We start from the raw sequence: 19,950 nt of genomic DNA, 5'->3' as shown, positions 1-19,950 counted from the left end.
AAAGTCCTTTTATTTTCTGTAATGCAATTAAAAAAACAATGTCATACATTCTGGATTCATTACTAATCAAATGAAATATTGCAAGCCTTTTATTATTTTAATATTGCTGATTATGGCTTACAGTTTAAGATTAGATTCCAAGAATATTCTAATTTTTTGAGATGGGATATTTGAGTTTTCTTAAGCTGTAAACCATGATCAGCAATATTAAAATAATAAAAGGCTGACAATATTTCAGTTGATTTGTAATGAATCCGGAATGTATGACATTTTTGCATTACAGAAAATAAAGGACTTTATCACAATATTATAATTTTCTGAGACCGTCCTGTATATATATATATATGTGTGTGTGTGTTAATGCGTGAACAGATGTTTTAGTGAAGGAAAATAAAATAAAACAAATAAATGAGGGATTGATGATTGTGTGGAGAATATGCACCTACGTACATACAGGTACATAAACACACACGTAGATACATATGCAAGACTATGAACACATTATTCACTTTATTTCAAGAGTTTCCCAAATGTCATTTTTGTCACAATATTTTTTCTTGTTCTTATTTCAGTTTCAGCATGGAGCCAAGTTACGACTTCCTGCACATTTATGAGGGTGAAGACTCTAATGGGCCGCTTCTGGCAAGTCTCCAAGGCAACCAGGCCCCAGAGCGAATAGAAAGCAGTGGTAACAGTCTTTTCCTGGCATTCAGATCTGATGCCTCACTGGGAATGTCTGGATTTGCCATTGAATATAGAGGTAATTAAAACAGGGAAACATCTTCTTGTGTCATACATTTTACTACAAAATTAAAGTCTTGATTTTTTTCATAGCCTGCAGTTGTTGAAATGTAAAAATAAGTAGAGAATTCTATTATTTGACTAAGCAACAGTAATAAACTTCAATCACAATGCATTTAAACTTAGCACAGCTCTATCCATTCACAATGCTGAAACAACAAAACGTCAGATAAACTTGAGATATTGATTAAGATTGTCAGCGGTGTTTACTTGTTTGGAGAAATCCATGCTGTGTTACATTTCCAGACGATAAACTGCACGTCATGATTATTTGCAGGTCTCTGTGCACAATTAAAATGAAACAGTTATTGTTGTGAAATGATGTGTTTGTCAGTCATAAGGATTAGAATTTCAATACATGAGTGGCTGGTTTGCAGACTGGATAATATTTTAATCCTTCAACTCTTATTAATTTTGCCCTTTTACAACCGGTCTTTTTCAGCTGAGAGAGCGCGCTGTTCAGTCTGCCAGTTCTTTTTTTCAGCAGATTATGACTCATGATTTAGCAGGTGTAATCAATCTTGAACTTAGTTTATTGACTTAAATCGTATAACCTTTTTTTCCTGTGTTTTCCCTTAGGCAATATGTTTATAATATCTAATTATTAGAAAAAATTGCATGCACCTCTGTACTTCTGTCGTTATTAACTACTTCTCATGTGCCATCTCTTTAATTAAAACAGCTTTAATCATTTGTCTGTTTCAGCTCTATTCTGCCCACCTCTCTTTGTCTGACTGTTTTACTCTGTCGGGGCTGATGTCACACTCTCATGGGATATTCACAGAAAAGCTAACAAGATGGCTCAACACCGAATTGTAACAACTGACAACAGATTGTGACAACTCTTGACAGAGCAGTGATCTAATCTGGATGTAAACGGTGTAGATGGCTGAAGTTGAGGATTAACAGGCCTTTGAGTCGGCTTTGGCATCGACAGTTAAAAGATTCAGACATTTTCTTTGAAAACTGAACAGAAGACGGCACTCAACTCATTCCTTTGCAAGATAGATGTATTTGCTGTTTTGCCAACAGGCTAGTGCAAAAGTTTGATTCACACTTCTACGCGACTCACTCTCCAACTGACTCGTTTCTAAATACATTCCCTTATTTGTTGCTCTGATTTGTCGTAGCGCTAACCAACTTCGTGCAAAGGAGCAACTGTTGGTGCCGCCCCTTGGATGGGGAGGCTCTATGGCCCTTATGTTTTCAGACCTTTCTACATGTGGGTCTGATCTATCAGGCTAAAATGGGCTATTACGGGGGTTTGCCCACAATACTTGAAATTTGGCCCAGAATAACCGCCAAAATACAAAAGTCTTAATATATGCTTGATTATGCTTAAGGTATGTTTGACAAAAATGCAGCTTTGTGTTTTCTTTAACCATTTTACAAAGAAGGTTATTCAAATCTTTGGTGCTTTTGTCTGCATCACCAGGGAGGCCCTGCTAAACCATTTGTCACTAATTTGAAATTTGATAAATTTACAAAATTAATATAGTCAGAAAAATAGGAACTGCTCTATTCATGTTCACCGATACAACCAAATTGTTTGGCTTTGTCACATACATTTATACCGTTTTTCCACAGAAAAACCACGGGAAGCCTGTTTTGACCCTGGTAACATCATGAACGGCAGCCGGACAGGCTATGACTACAAACTGGGATCTCAGGTTTCCTATAGCTGTCACCATGGTTACACAATTGTGGGAGAGGACACTATCACCTGTGTCATGGGACATGATGGGAAGCCGGTGTGGGACAGAGCACTGCCATCATGTAAAGGTAGGAGACCTAAAATCCTGAAAAATGAGTGTAAATTCTTTTTCGCTTTTTCAGCGTTGGGGGGGGGGGGGTGCGCAGAAAACTGTGCTCATAAAAAAAGTGATCACATCATCACTTTAATCACACTGTCCAAGATTTACCATTTGGTTTTTATCTTTTAACTGGTTTCGGTTGATAACAGGGTTAGGGGATGACTACACCAAGATGATACTTCCTAAAAGTAATCAAATGGTTTAGAAATGGATATTTTCACATGAAACACTTCTACTTTAACATATAAAGTATATACCAAGGTCAGCCAAAACACTTATTTTTGTTCCTTTGCCAGATGTTGTTTGTAATATCTACACATATCAGGACGAATGCAAAAATATACTTATATCAAACCTGTGGTTAAGCTGCATATTTCACTATTCAAATGCAGAATCTTTAGTTTGATTCTGTCCAAGACCTTTTTTTTTATTCCACTCTCTTCCCCTCATTTTCTGTCTGCCTGTAATTTCCGTTTTTCAGCTGTGGTAAATGACACGTCATAGTCAGAACTTGTGGGATTACCTTGGAACTCCATTTAGGGAGCAGTGCCAAGCCAGTTTATGCTGACTGATTTGCTGAAACACTACGTAAATGTGAGACTTAGCGGTTCAAAACCAACAACCACGTGTGTGAGAGAGTGTGTATTTTCAGAATCCGTCAGGTACTGCAGCCTGAGCTGTCTGTTTGAGTGGCAGCTCAGAGAGGTAATAAAGTGACACCTGACAAAGTGCCATTCAAACAGTACATTTGCTTCTCTCTCTCTCTCTCTGTGTGTGTGTGTGTGTGTGTGTGTGTGTGTGTGTGTGTGTGTGTGTGTGTGTGTGTGTGTGTGTGTGTGTGTGTGTGTGTGTGTGTGTGTGTGTGTGTGTGTGTGTGTGTGTGTGTGTGTGTGTGTGTGAGTGAGATCTTTACAGTTGGAGAGACCTCACCTCATACTATCCCTAAGAATCAGAAAGGCGGTTTATTATATATATATATATATATATATATATATATATATATATATATATTTTATATATATACATATATATATATTATTAAGTTTGTCAACACACACAAGGAATTTGTTGTGGTGATTGGTGCAATACAGTAAGAATAAAAATAAAGATAAAAAATTAAAATATGAAAGCAAACAAATATATATGGAGATAAACTGAGAGATAGAATAAAGTAAAATGTATAACAGGGATTAACAGAAATGTACAATATGAGGATTTATGCCGGATATGAATCTTTACAAAAAGTGACGTAGGATGACAGATGACAGATAAAATGTATAAACAGAAATGAACAGTATAGGCAGAAATGTACAATATGGGGTTTTTAAAGTGTCGGATGTGAGTCTCTACAAATGTTACAGGGTTGGAATATTTACGTTAATGTAACGTAGAGTGGGATGGGGGGGCAGTCCGTAGTAGTCGGGGGGGAGGGGGGATCGGGGCCTTGTTGACGAGGGCAGCTGCAGACGGGAAAAAACTGTGGCGTGAGGTTTTGGTCCTGATGGAGCGCAGCCTCCTGCCAGAGGGAAGAGTCTGAAACAGTTTGTGTCCGGGGTGGGAGGGGTCTGCTGCAATCTTTCCTGCACGCTTCAGGGTCCTGGAGGCGTGCAGGTCCTGGAAAGATGGGAGATTGCAGCCAATCACCTTCTCTGCAGAGCGGATGAGACGCTGCAGCCTGCTCCTGTCCTTCACAGTGGCAGCAGCGTACCAGACGGTGATGGAGGAGGTGAGGATGGACTCAATGATGGCCGTGTAAAACTGCACCATCATTGTCTTTGGCAGGTTGAATTTCTTCAGCTGCCGCAGGAAGTACATCCTCTGCTGTGCTTTTTTTGGTGAGGGAGGTGATGTTCAGCTCCCACTTGAGGTCCTGGGTGATGATGGTCCCCAGGAAGCGGTAGGACTCCACCGTGTCTGCTGGGGAGTCACACAGGGTGAGGGGGGCAGGTGGGGCTGCGTTCCTCCTGTAGTCCACTATGATCTCCACTGTCTTTAGAGCGTTGAGCTTTAGATTGTTCTGACCGCACCAGGTCACCAGCTGGTCCACCTCCCACCTGTAGGCGGACTCATCACCATCAGAGATGAGTCCAATGAGGGTGGTGTCGTCCGCAAACTTCAGGAGCTTGACAGACTGATGGCTGGAGGTGCAGCTGTTTGTGTACAGGGAGAAGAGTAGAGGAGAGAGAACGCAGCCTTGAGGGGATCCGGTGCTGATACAGACATGCTGATAGAGACATGTTTCCCCAGCTTCACCCACTGCTTCCTGTCAGACAGGAAGTCAGTGATCCACCTGCAGGTGGAGTCAGGCACGTTCAGCTGGGAGAGCTTGTCCTGGAGCAGAGATGGGATGATGGTATTGAAAGCAGAGCTGAAGTCCACGAACAGACAAATGGATAAAGACAAATGGATAAAGAATTTCAATGGATAAAGAATTTCAATACATACACAAAAATACACTGCTCAAAAAAAATAAAGAGAACACAAAAATAAGACATCCCAGTTCTGAATGAATTAAATATTTTCATTAAATAGTTTATGTACACGGTTGAATGGACTGACAAAGTCACACAGAAATGAAATTTGAAAATCAAATTGAACAACCCATGGAGGTGTGGTTTGGAGTCACACCCAAAATTAAAGTGGAAAAACACACTATTCATGGGTTTCAGTCACGTGACATTTTTTGTTGTCAGCGCCATCTTGAGGACCGACCGAGGACCTTTCCGTCGCGCAGCCAATATGACGTCTCACCTAATAACTCACTTAACTCCCGAAGAACAGCAATGGTATCTACAGAAAATTGACACTTTAGGTTTCGATCCGTATATAATATCTAATCAATTACTGACTCCACTCCAGTCTGCCAAAAACCTGCCAGATTTGTCGTTTGCGGACATATATATCTACCTGGTCCACAATCCTTCTCCATACACCGGCAAAGCTCTCAAAGCTTTTAAAGTACCAAAGCTTACCGCTACTTCACATCATGATGGGTTAAAGATGCCAAACTTCATCATGTGGAGGCCAAAAAAATGTTCGTGGTAACAGGAAAGGTAAGTGACAGTCTGGTGATGAATAGCATCAGCATTGAATTGCCTGCACAGGATACGTTTATGTAATGAAAAGTAAGAAGGCAGTTCACTTTTTCAGTAACGTTACTACTCTAGAAAGTAAAAGCATATCATCATGTCACCATAAAACTTTATTAAAACATAAAATATAAAATATGATTTATTATATTATTAATGCAAATGTTCATCTTGCGCTCCCGATCTCCTGCGCGGTGCGTCCCATGACGTCTCCATCACCAAGCGGCTCTCCCAAATCCAACTCAGCCTGGATCTATTCTCGTGTCCTCTGCTTTTTTCCCACATCTCAGTAATGATCTGACATGCTGACATGCTGGCTGCATTTAACACCACGAACACGCCGCTCATTCCACGCTGTTCGCTGTTTGATTGCGTCACCACACGCAGTTATTAAATGTTTTTTTTCCCCCCCACTTACAGGACCTTTTCTCTCCCTCCCGTCCGATGTTCTGGGACCTATATAATAATAGGATATTATTTATTTCTGCCACTTTATTGTGGTTTTTGTGGTGAAATGAGGAGGAATCATAGATAACTTCTCATTTCAACTAACTGGATCAGCCGTTCCTCATCATGACTGTTTCCTACAGCGCTTTCAACCGGCTTTCAACACGAGTGACAGGAAGAAAATAGAAGAACATTTAAACATCACAATATCCCACGGCCCACTTAAAGCACTGATAAAAGGTCAATCCCGTTTTTTTAGACTTATTGTTGTCGCATCCCACGGCACAACAGATAGACGGCATGCTGAAAGTCGGTCCTAAAGATGGCGCTGCGAGTACTGTGTGACGTCACATGAAATCGATGAATAGGCTTTGATGTAATGTCCTTAAAACACGTCAAAATAAGGCTCAGTAGTGTGTGTGGCCTCCACGTGCCTGTATGACCTCCTAACAACACCTGGACATGCTCCTGATGAGGTGGCGGATATTCTCCTGAGGGATCTCCTCCCAGACCTGGACTAAAGCATCCGCCAACTTCTGAACTGTGGTGCAACATGGCGTTGGTAGACGAAGCGAGACATGATGTTCCAGATGTGCTCAGTAGGATTTAAGTCTGGGGAACAGGCAGGCCAGTCCATAGCATCAACGCCTTTGTCTTGTAGGAACTGCTGACACATTCCAGCCACATGAGGTCTAGCATTGTCTTGTATTAGAAGGAACCCAGAGCCAACCAGCAGGTTGTCTCTGGTGGTGGGCTCACCTCAGTACCTAATGGCAGTCAGGCTACTTCTGACGAGCACACGGAGGCCTGTGCGACCCCGCCCCCCAAAAGAAGGCCGCCCCACACCATTACTGACCCACTGCCAAACCAGTCATGCTGGAGGATGTTGCAGGCAGCAGGACGTTCTCCACGGCGTCTCCAGACTGTGCCACTTCTGTCACATGTACTCAGTGTGAACCTTCTTTCATCTGTGAAGACCACAGGACGCCAGTGGTGAAGTTGCAGATCTTGGTGTTCTCTGGCAAATGTCAAACATCCTGCACGGTGTTGGGCTGTAAGCACAACCCCCACCTGTGGACGTCTGGCCCTCATGCCACCTTCATTGAGTCTGTTTTTGACTGTCTGAGCAGACACGTGCACAATTGTGGCCTGCTGGAGGTCATTTCGCAGGGCTCTGGCCGTGCTCCTCCTGTTCCTCCTTGCACAAAAGTGGAGGTAGCGGTCCTGCTGCAGGGTTTTTGCCCTCCTACGGCCTCCTCCACATTTCCTGATATACTGGCCTGTCTCCTGGTAGTGCCTCCATGCTCTGAACACTACGCTGACAGACACAGCTAACCTTTTTTCCACAGTTCACATCGATGTGCCTTCTTGGATGAGGTGCAATACCTGAGCCACTTGTGTGGGTTGTAGACTCCGTCTCATGCTACCACTAGAGCAGTGGTTCTCAAATGTGGTTCTCAAATGGGGGTACGCGTACCCCTGGGGGTACGTGAAGGCACTACAGGGGTTACGTGACATTTTAAAATATACATATATTTAAAAAGTAGCATCCATGCAAAAATCCTTTAAAAATAAATATTTAATAAATAATTGAGGAAAATATAAGTCTAAATTCATAAAATTAATTTTATCTTCAGGAGTAGGCTATTCAACTTATTATCCTAAAACCCCAGAGTATCCCCCACACCAGGATGGTTCCACCTAACCTGTCAAATGCCACCTGGCTTCACCTGTCAATCACTTGGACCAACGATGGAGTCGTGGTTGAAGCATAGCAGCAATATTTATATGTTTAATAAATCAGTTACTGATGGCACAGTGCTCTGTTTTAGGTCTTTTTTTTTACAACCAAAAGTGCTTTGCGCTGGTTAGGGGGTACTTGCCTGAAAAAATATTTCACAGGGGGTACATCACTGAAAAAAGGTTGAGGACCACTGCACTAGCGTAAAATCATCGCCTGCATTCAAAAGTGACCAAAGCATCAGCCAGAAAGCATAGGTACTGAGAAGTGGTCTGCAGTCACCACCTGCAGAACCACTCATTTATTGAGGTGTGTAGCCTATTGCCTATATTTTCCACCTGTTGTCTATTCCATTTGCACAACACCATGTGAAATTGATTGTCAATCAGTGTTGCTTCCTAAATAGACAGTTTGATTTCTCATTGTGGTGGACTTGGAGTTACATTGTGTTATTTAAGTGTCCCCTTTATTTTTTCAGCAGTTTATATACTTATCAGTTACACTTATCTATAACTCCACCTAAAAATACTCCTGTGAAAGCTCTGTTTAATAACGTTTGAGAGGCACTACATACAGGCGGTTATGGATGAAAGTGAGCAAGATAAAGAAGTGGTAAACATACTGACAATTTTAAACAGTAATTATTAAGACATCAATAAAATAAGGGCTCATCAAGTCATTCCATCTCATTTTCTCTCTCAACAACATGTATTTCAAATTGCTGCCAATTTTCACAGGTAAATGTGCTATATATATATATTTACTGTATTTTCCGCACTATAAAGCATACTTAGAATCATTACATTTTCTCAAAAATCGGCATTGCGCCCTGTAATCAGGTGCACCTTATGTATGCATGTTGTTGTGCTTACTGACCTCGTTTTATGTGGTACACTGCGCTCAAAAATCTGTCAAAATGTTTTAGTGCGACTTTTGTAAGTTTTGAAGCTGCTCCACTTGTCAGACTATTCAGCTCACACAGGGATGTTGTACAAAAGTCGGTCCCATAACCAGCATCCAAGATTTGTGGAAGACGAATTATTTAAAATGTGAGTATTTGTTACAACTGAACGATATTCTGAGTTATTGTGAATGAGTTGAATAAAGTTTGACTTACCAGCCACCAACCACCCTTTTTCACGCACCTTATAACCTGGTGCGCCACAAAATCAAAAATAATAGTGATCAATTATTTGGCCTGATGCCGGGTGAAGTCATACTTTCCTGGACGTGTAAGGGTGTGTTTCCAGTCGCATTCATTCAACTGTTCTAAATCAGTTTGAATCGAACCATAATGTAGCCCCTGATTTCATCGTCTGCTACAAAACAAGACTTTTTTTTCCCAGTGCTGTATCTCCCCAATTCAACATTGTTAAATTACTAGAGTGAGTAACAATAATAACAATAATGATGATATAATTTATAGTGCAGACAAAAGTTTATTTTGTTTTCTTCCACATCTCTGTGAAGGTATCACACACGTACATCCAACATGATCAGAAAGCCGGTAGAAATTTCCACTTGTTTGTGTAATTTTGGTAACGGTCTATTCTCTTACACGCCTTTTTGTCTGCCCCGGAAGATAGAAAAAGAGGAGATCTGATTTTGCGCCTTTCCGGAAAGGGGCTCATGAATATATTGTCAGCGAGCCTATAGTTGCAGTTTGCTTCAGTCACCCGATGATGGAAATTAAGGAAGTCTATAAAGACTTAATTTAGTCATCCATTTATTGTAAATGCTTCACTGACCTTAGATTCAGCATAGCATTTCCAGTTTTTGGTTATTTATTCGGTAACTGAAGTTGACTCAGTGTGACACTTGGATGTCTTTCACCACGATGGTAAGGAAGCCAATTATTGATTTCCCTTTTCTTTTTTTTCATTTTACTTTTTACCCACCCCTTTGAAGGCTATTAGTAGAAGAGCACAAAATCCTCTATCAAATCAAAAAACTAAAGCTCTCAAGTCCTATTCAGGAAGTAATTAATTAATGTCTGTAGTATTTGCCTTGTTCCAGGTTCGTACTATAATTAAGAAAATTAAAGTATGACCATTTTAATTCTAATGCACTTTAATAATACATCAAACTGCCAGGCAGAAAAAAAGAGTAGAATAAGTTAATACTCCAATATATATATAGGCTAAAAAATAAATCAAAAATTATCAGTTTCAGTTTCTATTTTTTTCTTTAAGTCCTTAATTCACCCGACTTAAACAATATTAACTTGGATCCTCAACAGATCAGTTCTGTACTTTGTTTACTCACACACACACACACACACACACACACACACACACACACACACACACACACACACACACACACACACACACACACACACACACACACACATACATGGTTTTTATTTTTAATTCCTTCCTGCTCTTCCAGTTATCCAAAGACATCTTAAGATATGCTAAGGTTTCTGTCACCTACACTTAGACACAGTTCACAAAGTCAAAATAGAAAATTTTAGTCAATCCTGTCCTTCCGAGAAGTCTTGCTCTCTTACTCCCCCGACTCTTGCACAGTGAATTTTCTCACCACATAGTTAGGGAAGTTTGTCAGCCTCTCTGTCTGTCTCTATCTTTCGGCAGCTCCTGGGGCTTTTAGACCAAACTCATTAGACAGGGTGAGACCTCTTTAAATAATACATTTCCACTTACACTCCTTCCATCTCCTCTCTACCTCCCTTTAATCCCTTCTCACACAAACCTCTGTCTCCTCCTCCATCTTTTTCTCCATAACTACTGCCTCCCACTTTTATTTCTTTTCTGTGCACACCTTCCTCCCACCTCCTCTGTCTGTGTCTGATTTACTTTGTATTTTGCTCTTACCATTCCTCTCTATTTCTATCAGCCCTTTTGCTTTCACTCACTCTTTCTCTGATACACAGACACACACACACCCACAGACACACACACACCCGCAAAGATCTCCCATCTCAATCCGCTCTTTTATTGGTTTCCATGGTAACTAAGAGCTGGTGCGAGAAAGAAGGAATTCTCTGTGACTGTTGATAGGGTTGTGTGTGTGTGTGTGTGTGTGTGTGTGTGTGTGTGTGTGTGTGTGTGTGTGTGTGTGTGTGTGTGTGTGTGTGTGTGTGTGTGTGTGTGTGTGTGTGTGTGTGTGTGTGTGTGTGTGTGTACACAGAGGTAAATTGAGAGACTATAAAAGAGTGCCGCCTAGAGGCAGTCTTCAGATACACAAACACTCTTACATGCGAACACAAATGACAGCACACCACTCATGCACACAGTGGCAAGAAAGAAGGAACTAATAAGTTGCAGTTCTTTCGATATAACCAACAGAAGCTAGTTGCATCAGCCTGATTCTATTTCAGCGCTGGAAATTGCGATACTGCAGGTCTAGCTATAACTCTACAAAGCTCAGATCTAGAATTATGTTTTTTTATGATTTACAAAATGAAGGCGTGGTGGTGGGAGTATCATAATTTTAGACTGCTTTGATGCTACTGGGCCTTAACAGCTCAACTCTATTGAGGGATACATTTCCAAGTCTTTCAAAACTATGCTTTGTGTTTTTGTTCATACAGTATAGGTATATTGTTACTAAAAGCTTAGTTAAAATAAAAAAGGTTCACCCAAATTTTCTCTAGAACTTTATGCAGGCCAACATTTTAAAGTATATCTATCAAATTAACTTTATTCTGTTATTAAATCAAAGCAGCACTGACACATCTTTTATTTAGTGAAACAAGTGATTACAGCAATAAGAGCCACTAGCAGCATGTCTGTACTTCTGAACTTGATAAAGATCAATTTTATGACCATTTGATATAGAAGAACAGAGAATTTTATTAGAGTGCAGTTCATGTGTGTTAATATCAATTTGACAGGTGGATATGTTACTGTTTTTTGTGTTTGTGTTTTTTACTTTTCTGGTCTGTTTATTTAGCTCGTCATCTGTTAGTGGATCATAAATAAACTGGAATAAAATCAGATAATTTTTTCAAGAATCGCTCTTTTTGACCCAAGAGCCATTAGCGTGATGAGTGCTTGTCTGTGCTTTTATTATGTTTTTTTCAGGGTTGTCTCGGTCGGTTAGAAAACCTTTCTTCTTTGGTAACATCTACATTTCCTTTTAATTATGCCTCGATGCGACAATGTTCTTCTGGATTTCAGTTCGTGTTTTTCTTCACTAAAAGGCTTCCATGAAAAGTAATATGAAGACCTTTATTATTAAGTGTCTCAGTTTTTGTTTGTTTGTTTTTTTTGTCTTTTTGTTCTGCACATAAAAGACAATTCACAAACAGTTGATGCAATATCTGTTCTTCCCTCATTAGGCTGCACTGACGCACAGACAGTAGTGAAGCAGCAACATACACAGTTTATACTGTAAACAATCAAAAACAGGGAAGTGGAGATATGCAGGATGATTCAGTTCTAATTAAACATATTGAATTCAGTTTATTTTACTTTAATTCAGTTTATTTTTATGCAGCAATAGTTTATTAATAAACTTGGTTTTAAATCAATGCTGGATTTAAATCAAGGAAATAAATTCAGTCACATATGGATACTTGCAATGCAATTATGAGTGAGTAACATAGCGTAAACTCAATGTTTGTGTGTTTAGAAAGACTCCATAGAGCCTCTTTAATGACACTCAAAATTTTCTTCACAGTCAATTAAGATTAAAAGCTGTCCAGTGGCTCAGAGGCCATAAACTATCATGCTCCTGGCAGACTTTTAATTTTCAACATCTGAAGGTAATAAGCTAGAACGTCTTATTCCTTCCTAACAAAATAAATAAGTAGGTTAAAATGTTACACTAATTAATAAAACAGAAGTCACTGGGTTTAACGCTCTCATATTATACGAATGTCCAGTTATAGTCTTTACCATGAACATTGTCAAAGTTCCATAATTTGAGATTTTATGGTATTTATTGGAAAAGAGGCAAAATAATAATCATAACTCACAATGTGTTGTAATTAGTGCTGTCAGGCGATTAAAAAAATGTATCTAATTAATTACAGGATTTATAATTAATTAATCTAATTAATCACATTTTAATCTCATATCTGCTAAAGGTCCCCAAATAAAGTATTTGAATTCTAGGACATTGCAAAATTGCAGTGCATGACTAATCAATTGAATACACCAAGAAGAGAAGATTTGAAATCCACATTTTTATTGGTGAAGTGTGTTTCATAAATGAAATTCAAAAGAAAAAGCTCAAGTACATCAGCAAACCAATTAGGCCAGGTGCATTATTCAAAAATGCAATACAAATACAGTTAAGTAAATAAAATTCAGAAATAAAATAAGGCTGAGTCTCAAATAGGCACTTAAGGGGACTCTCAATTCAAAATTAAAACTAAAGCTGACTCAATACAGCAATTCAAGTACTAGTACCTGTTTAGCTTTATATGACAATTCAAGCTGGAGCAGCTCCGGTGATAGGAAAATTATTTTTTACAAAATGTACAAATCACAGCGTTCTTGTTGATAGTCCCGTCTTTTTTCTTTTTATACATAGACTTGCCGTTCAAAGCCCCTAGCAAAGATTTGCTTCGCTTCGCTCCCCTGAGTCGCATCCAAGTCTGTTGTCACCCTGCTTTGTTTGACTAGCAACGCAGATGGGATGTGACCTGCCACTGCGAAGTGGCCTACGGGTCCCTCAATGGGCCAAATTTAAAATAATTGTGCATTTTGTCACTCATAATTAATTGTGTTAATTTTCATAACGCGTTAATTAGCAGTGTAATTAATTAATCTAATTAAAGGTATTCTCCCTGATTTGGGAGAGCTAGCAAGAATTTTGAAAGTGGCACCTCCTCTAAGCCCCGCCCCCTCATCTAAGCCCCGCCCCCTCCCCCCCTTCCCGTCAGCGCTCCGTCCAAAGCCACGCCCCCACAAACTTTGGGGAACGCGCATTTGCAGGAGTTCAGTTTTCCAGGACATTTTGGACAGCACATTTTCAACAAAACTACCCCATGTCTCATTCACCTGTAAGCGAGGCCGGTTTTAGGGGGGGGGGGGCAGGGGTGGGCTGTGTCCACCCAAACGTGCATCCTGCCCACCGCCGTCTCCATCCCGGCGAGAGCGGAGAGCGCCGGTGCGGCTGGCGGAGCGCTGCGGTGCGCTGCAGGCTCTAGAGCCACGGCTACGCCGTAGGCTACGCCGTAGCTGTGGCAACAGAGCCTGCACGGCACCGCAGCGCTCCGCCAGCCGCACCGGCGCTCTCCGCTCTCGCCGGGATGGAGACGCCTCCATCCCCACGGACCCCCATACTGCTTCCGAGCCGGAGCTGCTGCGGCTCTTCACGTGTCCCCGCGGGCTGCTGCTGGGCAGAGAGTCCTGCAACAGCAGCCCGGACTAACGGCTCTGCTCCCCGCTCACCCACACAGCGGGGGCCGAGCTGCTCTGGAAATAACTACATAATAACTACATACTGGGGTCCGTGGCAGAGGGGACAGAGGGGGGTTACACTGGGACACTGTGAGCCCAGGAGGACCCGTGGGAAGTGGACACGGGGGGGCTGGAAGCGAGTGCGCGCATGGGACAGGGCGGGCGGGCGTTGTTTAAAATGAAGGCATCTGATTGGTTCTTTCCCTTCCTGCCAAGCCTCTGGTCCTGGACTAATCCGTTTCATTCGGACCGAATGGGCGGGGCTTAGAGGTGCCTCTTTCAAATCTTGCTAGCTTTCCAAAATCAGGGATTTGTTGCATAGAATACTTTTAACGCGCTAAACTGACAGCCCTAGTTTTAATGCTTTCAAAAGTTACAATCAAACAGTTTATATCCAAAAATGCGACAAGTCAGCATCCCCATCGTTACAACTTGTTGCATAGACATGTAGGCCAGTAGGGACCAACTAAACAGTGACTGGATCGTGGTTTTCAAGTAGATGACAGTATTGTGGTGATTGCACTTTCCCAGTTTGGATGTGCTTACATGGTACATACTGGACTTTTAATTCCACTATTTGTCCCCAACTTTTTTGCCAAGATTGCTGGCTACTTTTTCATTAACAGCCAACTAGTGTCCATTTTGCCACTATACACTAGAAGGTAAAGAATATTCACACTAAGCAAGTTTTGAAATGTAATACTTTAAAGTGACTCATTCTGACCAATATGTCTTCTATACATTGATCCGTCATGCAATTTTTGAGAAAGTCTTGCAAATAAATAGACGGTAAATAGAAAATGAGTTTGTTCTTGTTTAAAGGTTTTTTTTTGTTAATTCCTTTTCTGTTCTTTAAATAAAATGAGTTACAGTGGCATTTGCTTATTTCGCAGATGCTTTTATCCAAAGTGACTTACAGGTGAGGAACAACAATCACGCTACAGTAAAATTAGAGATCGGACATTAAGGGCTAAGTCAATTAAATAAATGTGAAAAGAGAAACATACAAGTTTATTATTTGGTATATGATTTTATGCTCACTGAAGAAGTTTGTGGGGATTGTCGGGATTAAACCGACGCACAGAAAAGTTGAAGTCACTGTAACTGCTGCTTTATTTTAAGCCCTGAAAAAAAAAACGAGACACATCTTTAAAAGTTTCAGACATTTTAAAAACCTTTTCCTGTACTCTAACTGTCATATGTGTTTGTAATTTTATGAGGGAGGAAAGTAGAAGTAGATGCTAATAGTGAGAAGTATGAATACAAACGTGTTGTGTACGTGTGTGGATGATCAAAGAACGTGGATGCGTGAGAGGAAAAGAGTGACTTGCATAGCATTTTCTGCATCTATTTGTGTGCGTTCGAGAGAGAGAGGGCATGAGTGATCAAAGCATATGTGTGGAGGCTCTTGTTAAGGCTGACACCTGAGCCTTGAGCAGTACCACAAGGGGATTGTGGGTAGATCAAGACGAGACCTCTAGACCCGAGGGTTTGACTGCAACAACACAAAAATCAATCCCAAAAATACCAATCAATATCACTGCACGGGATTGGGAGGAGAAGAAAGAAAAAGGGGTTATTACTATGATGCTTCAGGAAACGAGCAGAAAGTTCAGTAGAGGGGGATAGGAGCTGAGCGGTGGAAAGTGAGTGGGTGGGTGTACAGCCGCCCTGCAAATAACTGAAACTGCAAAGTTTTGCAGTACTTTGTTGTTTTTTTTGTTTGCGTATTTACTGAACTAGAGTCATGAGAATACAAGCCCAGTCGTAAAATATATGATATACAGTACCATATTATAGACATGCAATAAATACAGAAAACATACAATCTAGGAGTAGAGGTGGAAGGGGTAGACTGGAGGTAGACTGCTGCATATACCTGGAAATGTACCTGAACTTGTGCTGGAGACGGTTCTGGAGGTCAGAGTATATATTCTAGTAAGACACAGGAAAAAGAAGATAAGCAGGCACACATTAAGACACCACTTCAAACCTATATATATATATATATATATATATATATATATATATATCTTTGTCTAGTCAACCAAGAAATATGGAAAAAATCCCACAGCAAAGAAAAAAAGAGAGGAAAAGAAAAAGAGGAGCACAAATGTTGTTATTCCATAATGTGGTAGGAGTGTCTGAGAAACTCTGAACACAACACACCTGTCTGCTTCAAACTAACACCACACTCAGAGAAAAACTGGTTCACCCGAAAGACAAAACAGATCCAAACAGAAACTGAGCAGCGCTGTATAAGCAGTAAAGAGCAGTGAGGAGTGCACAGACCTTTACATCGGAGAAACCAACTCCACTAACGCACGGTCTCCTACCCAGGTGGTTTCACAACCATTTGCACCACATTTCATGTGACCAAAACCAGATGTGGCAGTAGACAAAAGACTCTAAGGACCCACGGGGTGATGGGACGTCAGTAATTTGCATATTTTACAAGCTCGAAACTCCAAACCAGTGCCTTCTGGATGGAAGGGGGAACTTCTTCAACAACAAAATTAAAAAAAAAAGTCCAGTTGCCTTGCTCCAAGTGTTTGCGGGCAAACCTGAACTGGAAAAGTGACAAGTCTACACCAAAGTGGCTTTTTCACGTTCCCTGTAATATGCACAGTTAAAGGAAGTCATTCCCAAGGACAGACACAACCTATAATGGCGCTTTTCCACTAGTACCTACTCAGCCCGGCTCGGCTCGCCTCCACTCGGTTTGGCGTTTTTCCAACGGAAATCAGTGAAAGAGCGACTCGCGGATTCTTGTTCATCTTATCCGACAGGCAATGGCAGCGCAAAAGTCTGTTTGGTGATCCAACTCTGAGGTGCAGATGTTCATAAACCTGGTGGCTGAGGAGAGAATTAAAAAGGGATCTAGACGGGCGATAAGATCCACCAGGAGCTTTGTCACTTCATAGCTGCTCGCGGCTACCAACCGACTTTTCAGCAGCACCGAGACAAACTAATAAAAGTTAAAAAGCGTTGCCACTTGAAGCTTCTCTCACTCTCATTTTTTAACTTGATATCAAACACAAGCCACAGACCCAGCAGCACATATATCATCTCCTCCAGGCTCTACTTTGTAGCCAACTCGTGCTACCGGGGTCAGCCGACAGGAATGAGGACATGTGGTTTTTGTTCGTCCCCAGACACGTACAAAGACGCATTCGCAGCAGCAGCCGTCGTCGTCTCCGGGTCTCCAGCAGCTCTGTGTCATCACCCTCTTACAGCCCTCTAAGCACACTCAGCCCACTCTTTAAATACCCAGGCAGGGAGGAGAGATTGTGATGTGCCCAATCAGCTGATCCAACCTGCACCACCTGTGCGCTGCTCCCCCGCAGACCACGCCCAATCCTCCACCCTGCCACATACATCTTTAGTGTTGTTGTCTTCTTCGTTTGTGTCACACAATCAAATACGTCACAGCAGCTTCGCTCCAACCCGCCTACTTCTGCTCCAGGTGCTGAATTGTTATGGAAAAGAAACTGGGCCAAGTTGAATCGAGCTGAGCTGAGATGAGCTGAGTAGGTACTAGTGGAAAAGTGCCATAAGAATGACTTTCTGTGATGTCCCTGCATGTAATAATTTGTTCTTTTTCTATGTTTTATTATTTATTCTTCAACAATATGATTTCCTTTGGGAATTGATCAAGACACTGAGTTAAATTAAAGTGAATTGAAATGAAGATATCTTCTCAAAGGCTCAAAACTGCCCCACTGGAAAACTGGAAAGTATTTGAACCCTCTTTGGTAGGTGTTTTGAGACTCTTATTCAGAGTTTCCACAGGCTGTGGAATGCTGAATTATTTGTTCGAGGGAATTAACCTCAAGATTATTTTTAAGGGGATTGTCAACGCTAATAATGTTTAGAGTTTATGATCCCACACATAAACCCACATCCTCCCTTGTTAATGTCGTGGACAGACCCTTGACCTAGGCAGCATATTATTTCACTAAGCGCGGTCCCATGTCTCATAGAGTAGCTTCAGTCTTTGCAATCATATATTCACACATTTTCAGCATGCAGGGAGGTGATGATAATTATAATCTGGTCGGGATCACAACTAATGCTGTTGGCGGATACTGGAACTGACCAACAGAGGTCCGCTCTCCTGCAACCAGAATGAGACATAAGAACAGCAGAAGCCAAATGGGGTGAGAGAAGGAGGGATAAAAGAAACAACACACACATGCAGTGTTGAGGAGGATGACATTGACCAATGTGTTTCCTGCTACTGTTTTGTACACACATTTGAAGACACTTACACAAGTGTCAGTGACCTCCGCCTCCCTAACCTGCAGCGTAAGTGTGCACACGCCCACATACTGTTCACACACAAGGTTTTGCCACTCTCTTGAGGATGCTAAAGATGGATGGAGCTATTTTTTGGAGTCTGTTGCTTGTGGCTGTTGGTTATGTATTTTGAAATAGCAGTTCTGTGATACAGCAGATCTCACAGTGAATCAGCAAAGAGGATGTAACTGTTTGGAATAGGGCTGAACGATTTTTGAAAATAATCTAATTGCGATTTTTTTCCTCAATATTGCGATTGCGATTTAATATGCGATTATTTTTTCAAGGTCCTGTTCTCATGTATTTTTCAACTACACAAGCAATAAATTGGTCTGTTTTATAATAAACAATGTCAGATTTATTTAAAGCACAGATTACAACAATAAAGAAAACAAATCTGTGGCTTTACCCAGTACTGAAGTTGAGGGGGGATGAGGGGGATGGCATCCCCCCTGAAATAAAAACGGTCCAAATCATCCCCCCTGTAAAACTGCCATCCCCCCTTTCCATCTCTTATGTCATTTCATCAATTAATGTAGTTTTACTGCTATTTCAACATTTAGTCATTACCAGAAAAATAACTTATTTGACAATTTTCACCTGTTTCAAGTAAATTTTCACTAGAAATAAGTAGAAAAATCTTTTTTTTATCTTCTCATTACAAGTAAAAAAATCTTGTTCCACTGGCAGATTTTTCTACTTATTTTAATTGAAAATCTACTGTAAACAGCTGAAAATTGTTGTTTTTTCCAGTGATGAGTCTTGTTTTAAGTGTAATGAGATTTTTTGTACTAAAATTAGACATTTTAACTAGAAATAAGACAAATATTCTTGTTAAGATTGTGAGTTTTTGCAGTGATCCATTTTACTTATCCTGTAAAGGACAGAGTCATATTGATAAGTTCAGAAAAGTGTTTTTATTGTTGTGTTTTGATGTATTTGATGTAAGCCCAGTGGATATTTAAAGCTTACAGAAGGCTGCATTTAACTGCTGCTATGTCATTCCTGCAGTATTTCTGCAGCTGTTTTGGTCACTGCTATTATTTGTAATATATTATATTATTTGTAATCAGCACAAATTATCTGTCCCCATATGATAAAATCCACCATGCCCCCTGATTTTTTTTTTTTTTACAACTCGAGTACTGGCTTTACCTCTAACCCAATCGCACGACACCAAACCGGGTTAAACTTTAGCCAAAACGAGGCGTAGTTTAATAGAAAAACACAGAAAAACTCCCACAGGGAACAAAAAAACTTCCTCACAGGAAACTCAGAACTTCTTCACAAATAACTCAAAAATCACATGGAAAAAAACCCACCAGCAAACTAACAAACAAACCAACAAAGCTCAGAGTTAACAAAACCAACCAGCAATGAAC

General features: G+C 40.8%; 1 protein-coding gene across 1 annotated transcript in view; it reads left to right on the top strand.

The window, feature by feature from the left end:
- LOC133463077 (CUB and sushi domain-containing protein 1-like) overlaps positions 1 to 19,950 on the top strand; it is a 604,241-nt gene that overhangs the window by 451,294 nt on the left and 132,997 nt on the right. Inside the window, exons 31-32 of the mRNA XM_061744534.1 lie at positions 573 to 760; positions 2,389 to 2,583. Of these exons, the coding sequence (XP_061600518.1) occupies positions 573 to 760; positions 2,389 to 2,583 (383 nt within the window). The remainder of the gene's footprint in view (positions 1 to 572; positions 761 to 2,388; positions 2,584 to 19,950) is intronic.

The sequence above is a fragment of the Cololabis saira genome, chromosome 2, assembly GCF_033807715.1.
Source record: "Cololabis saira isolate AMF1-May2022 chromosome 2, fColSai1.1, whole genome shotgun sequence".
Lineage (NCBI taxonomy): Eukaryota > Metazoa > Chordata > Actinopteri > Beloniformes > Belonidae > Cololabis > Cololabis saira.
This window is presented reverse-complemented; position numbering and strand designations above follow the sequence as displayed.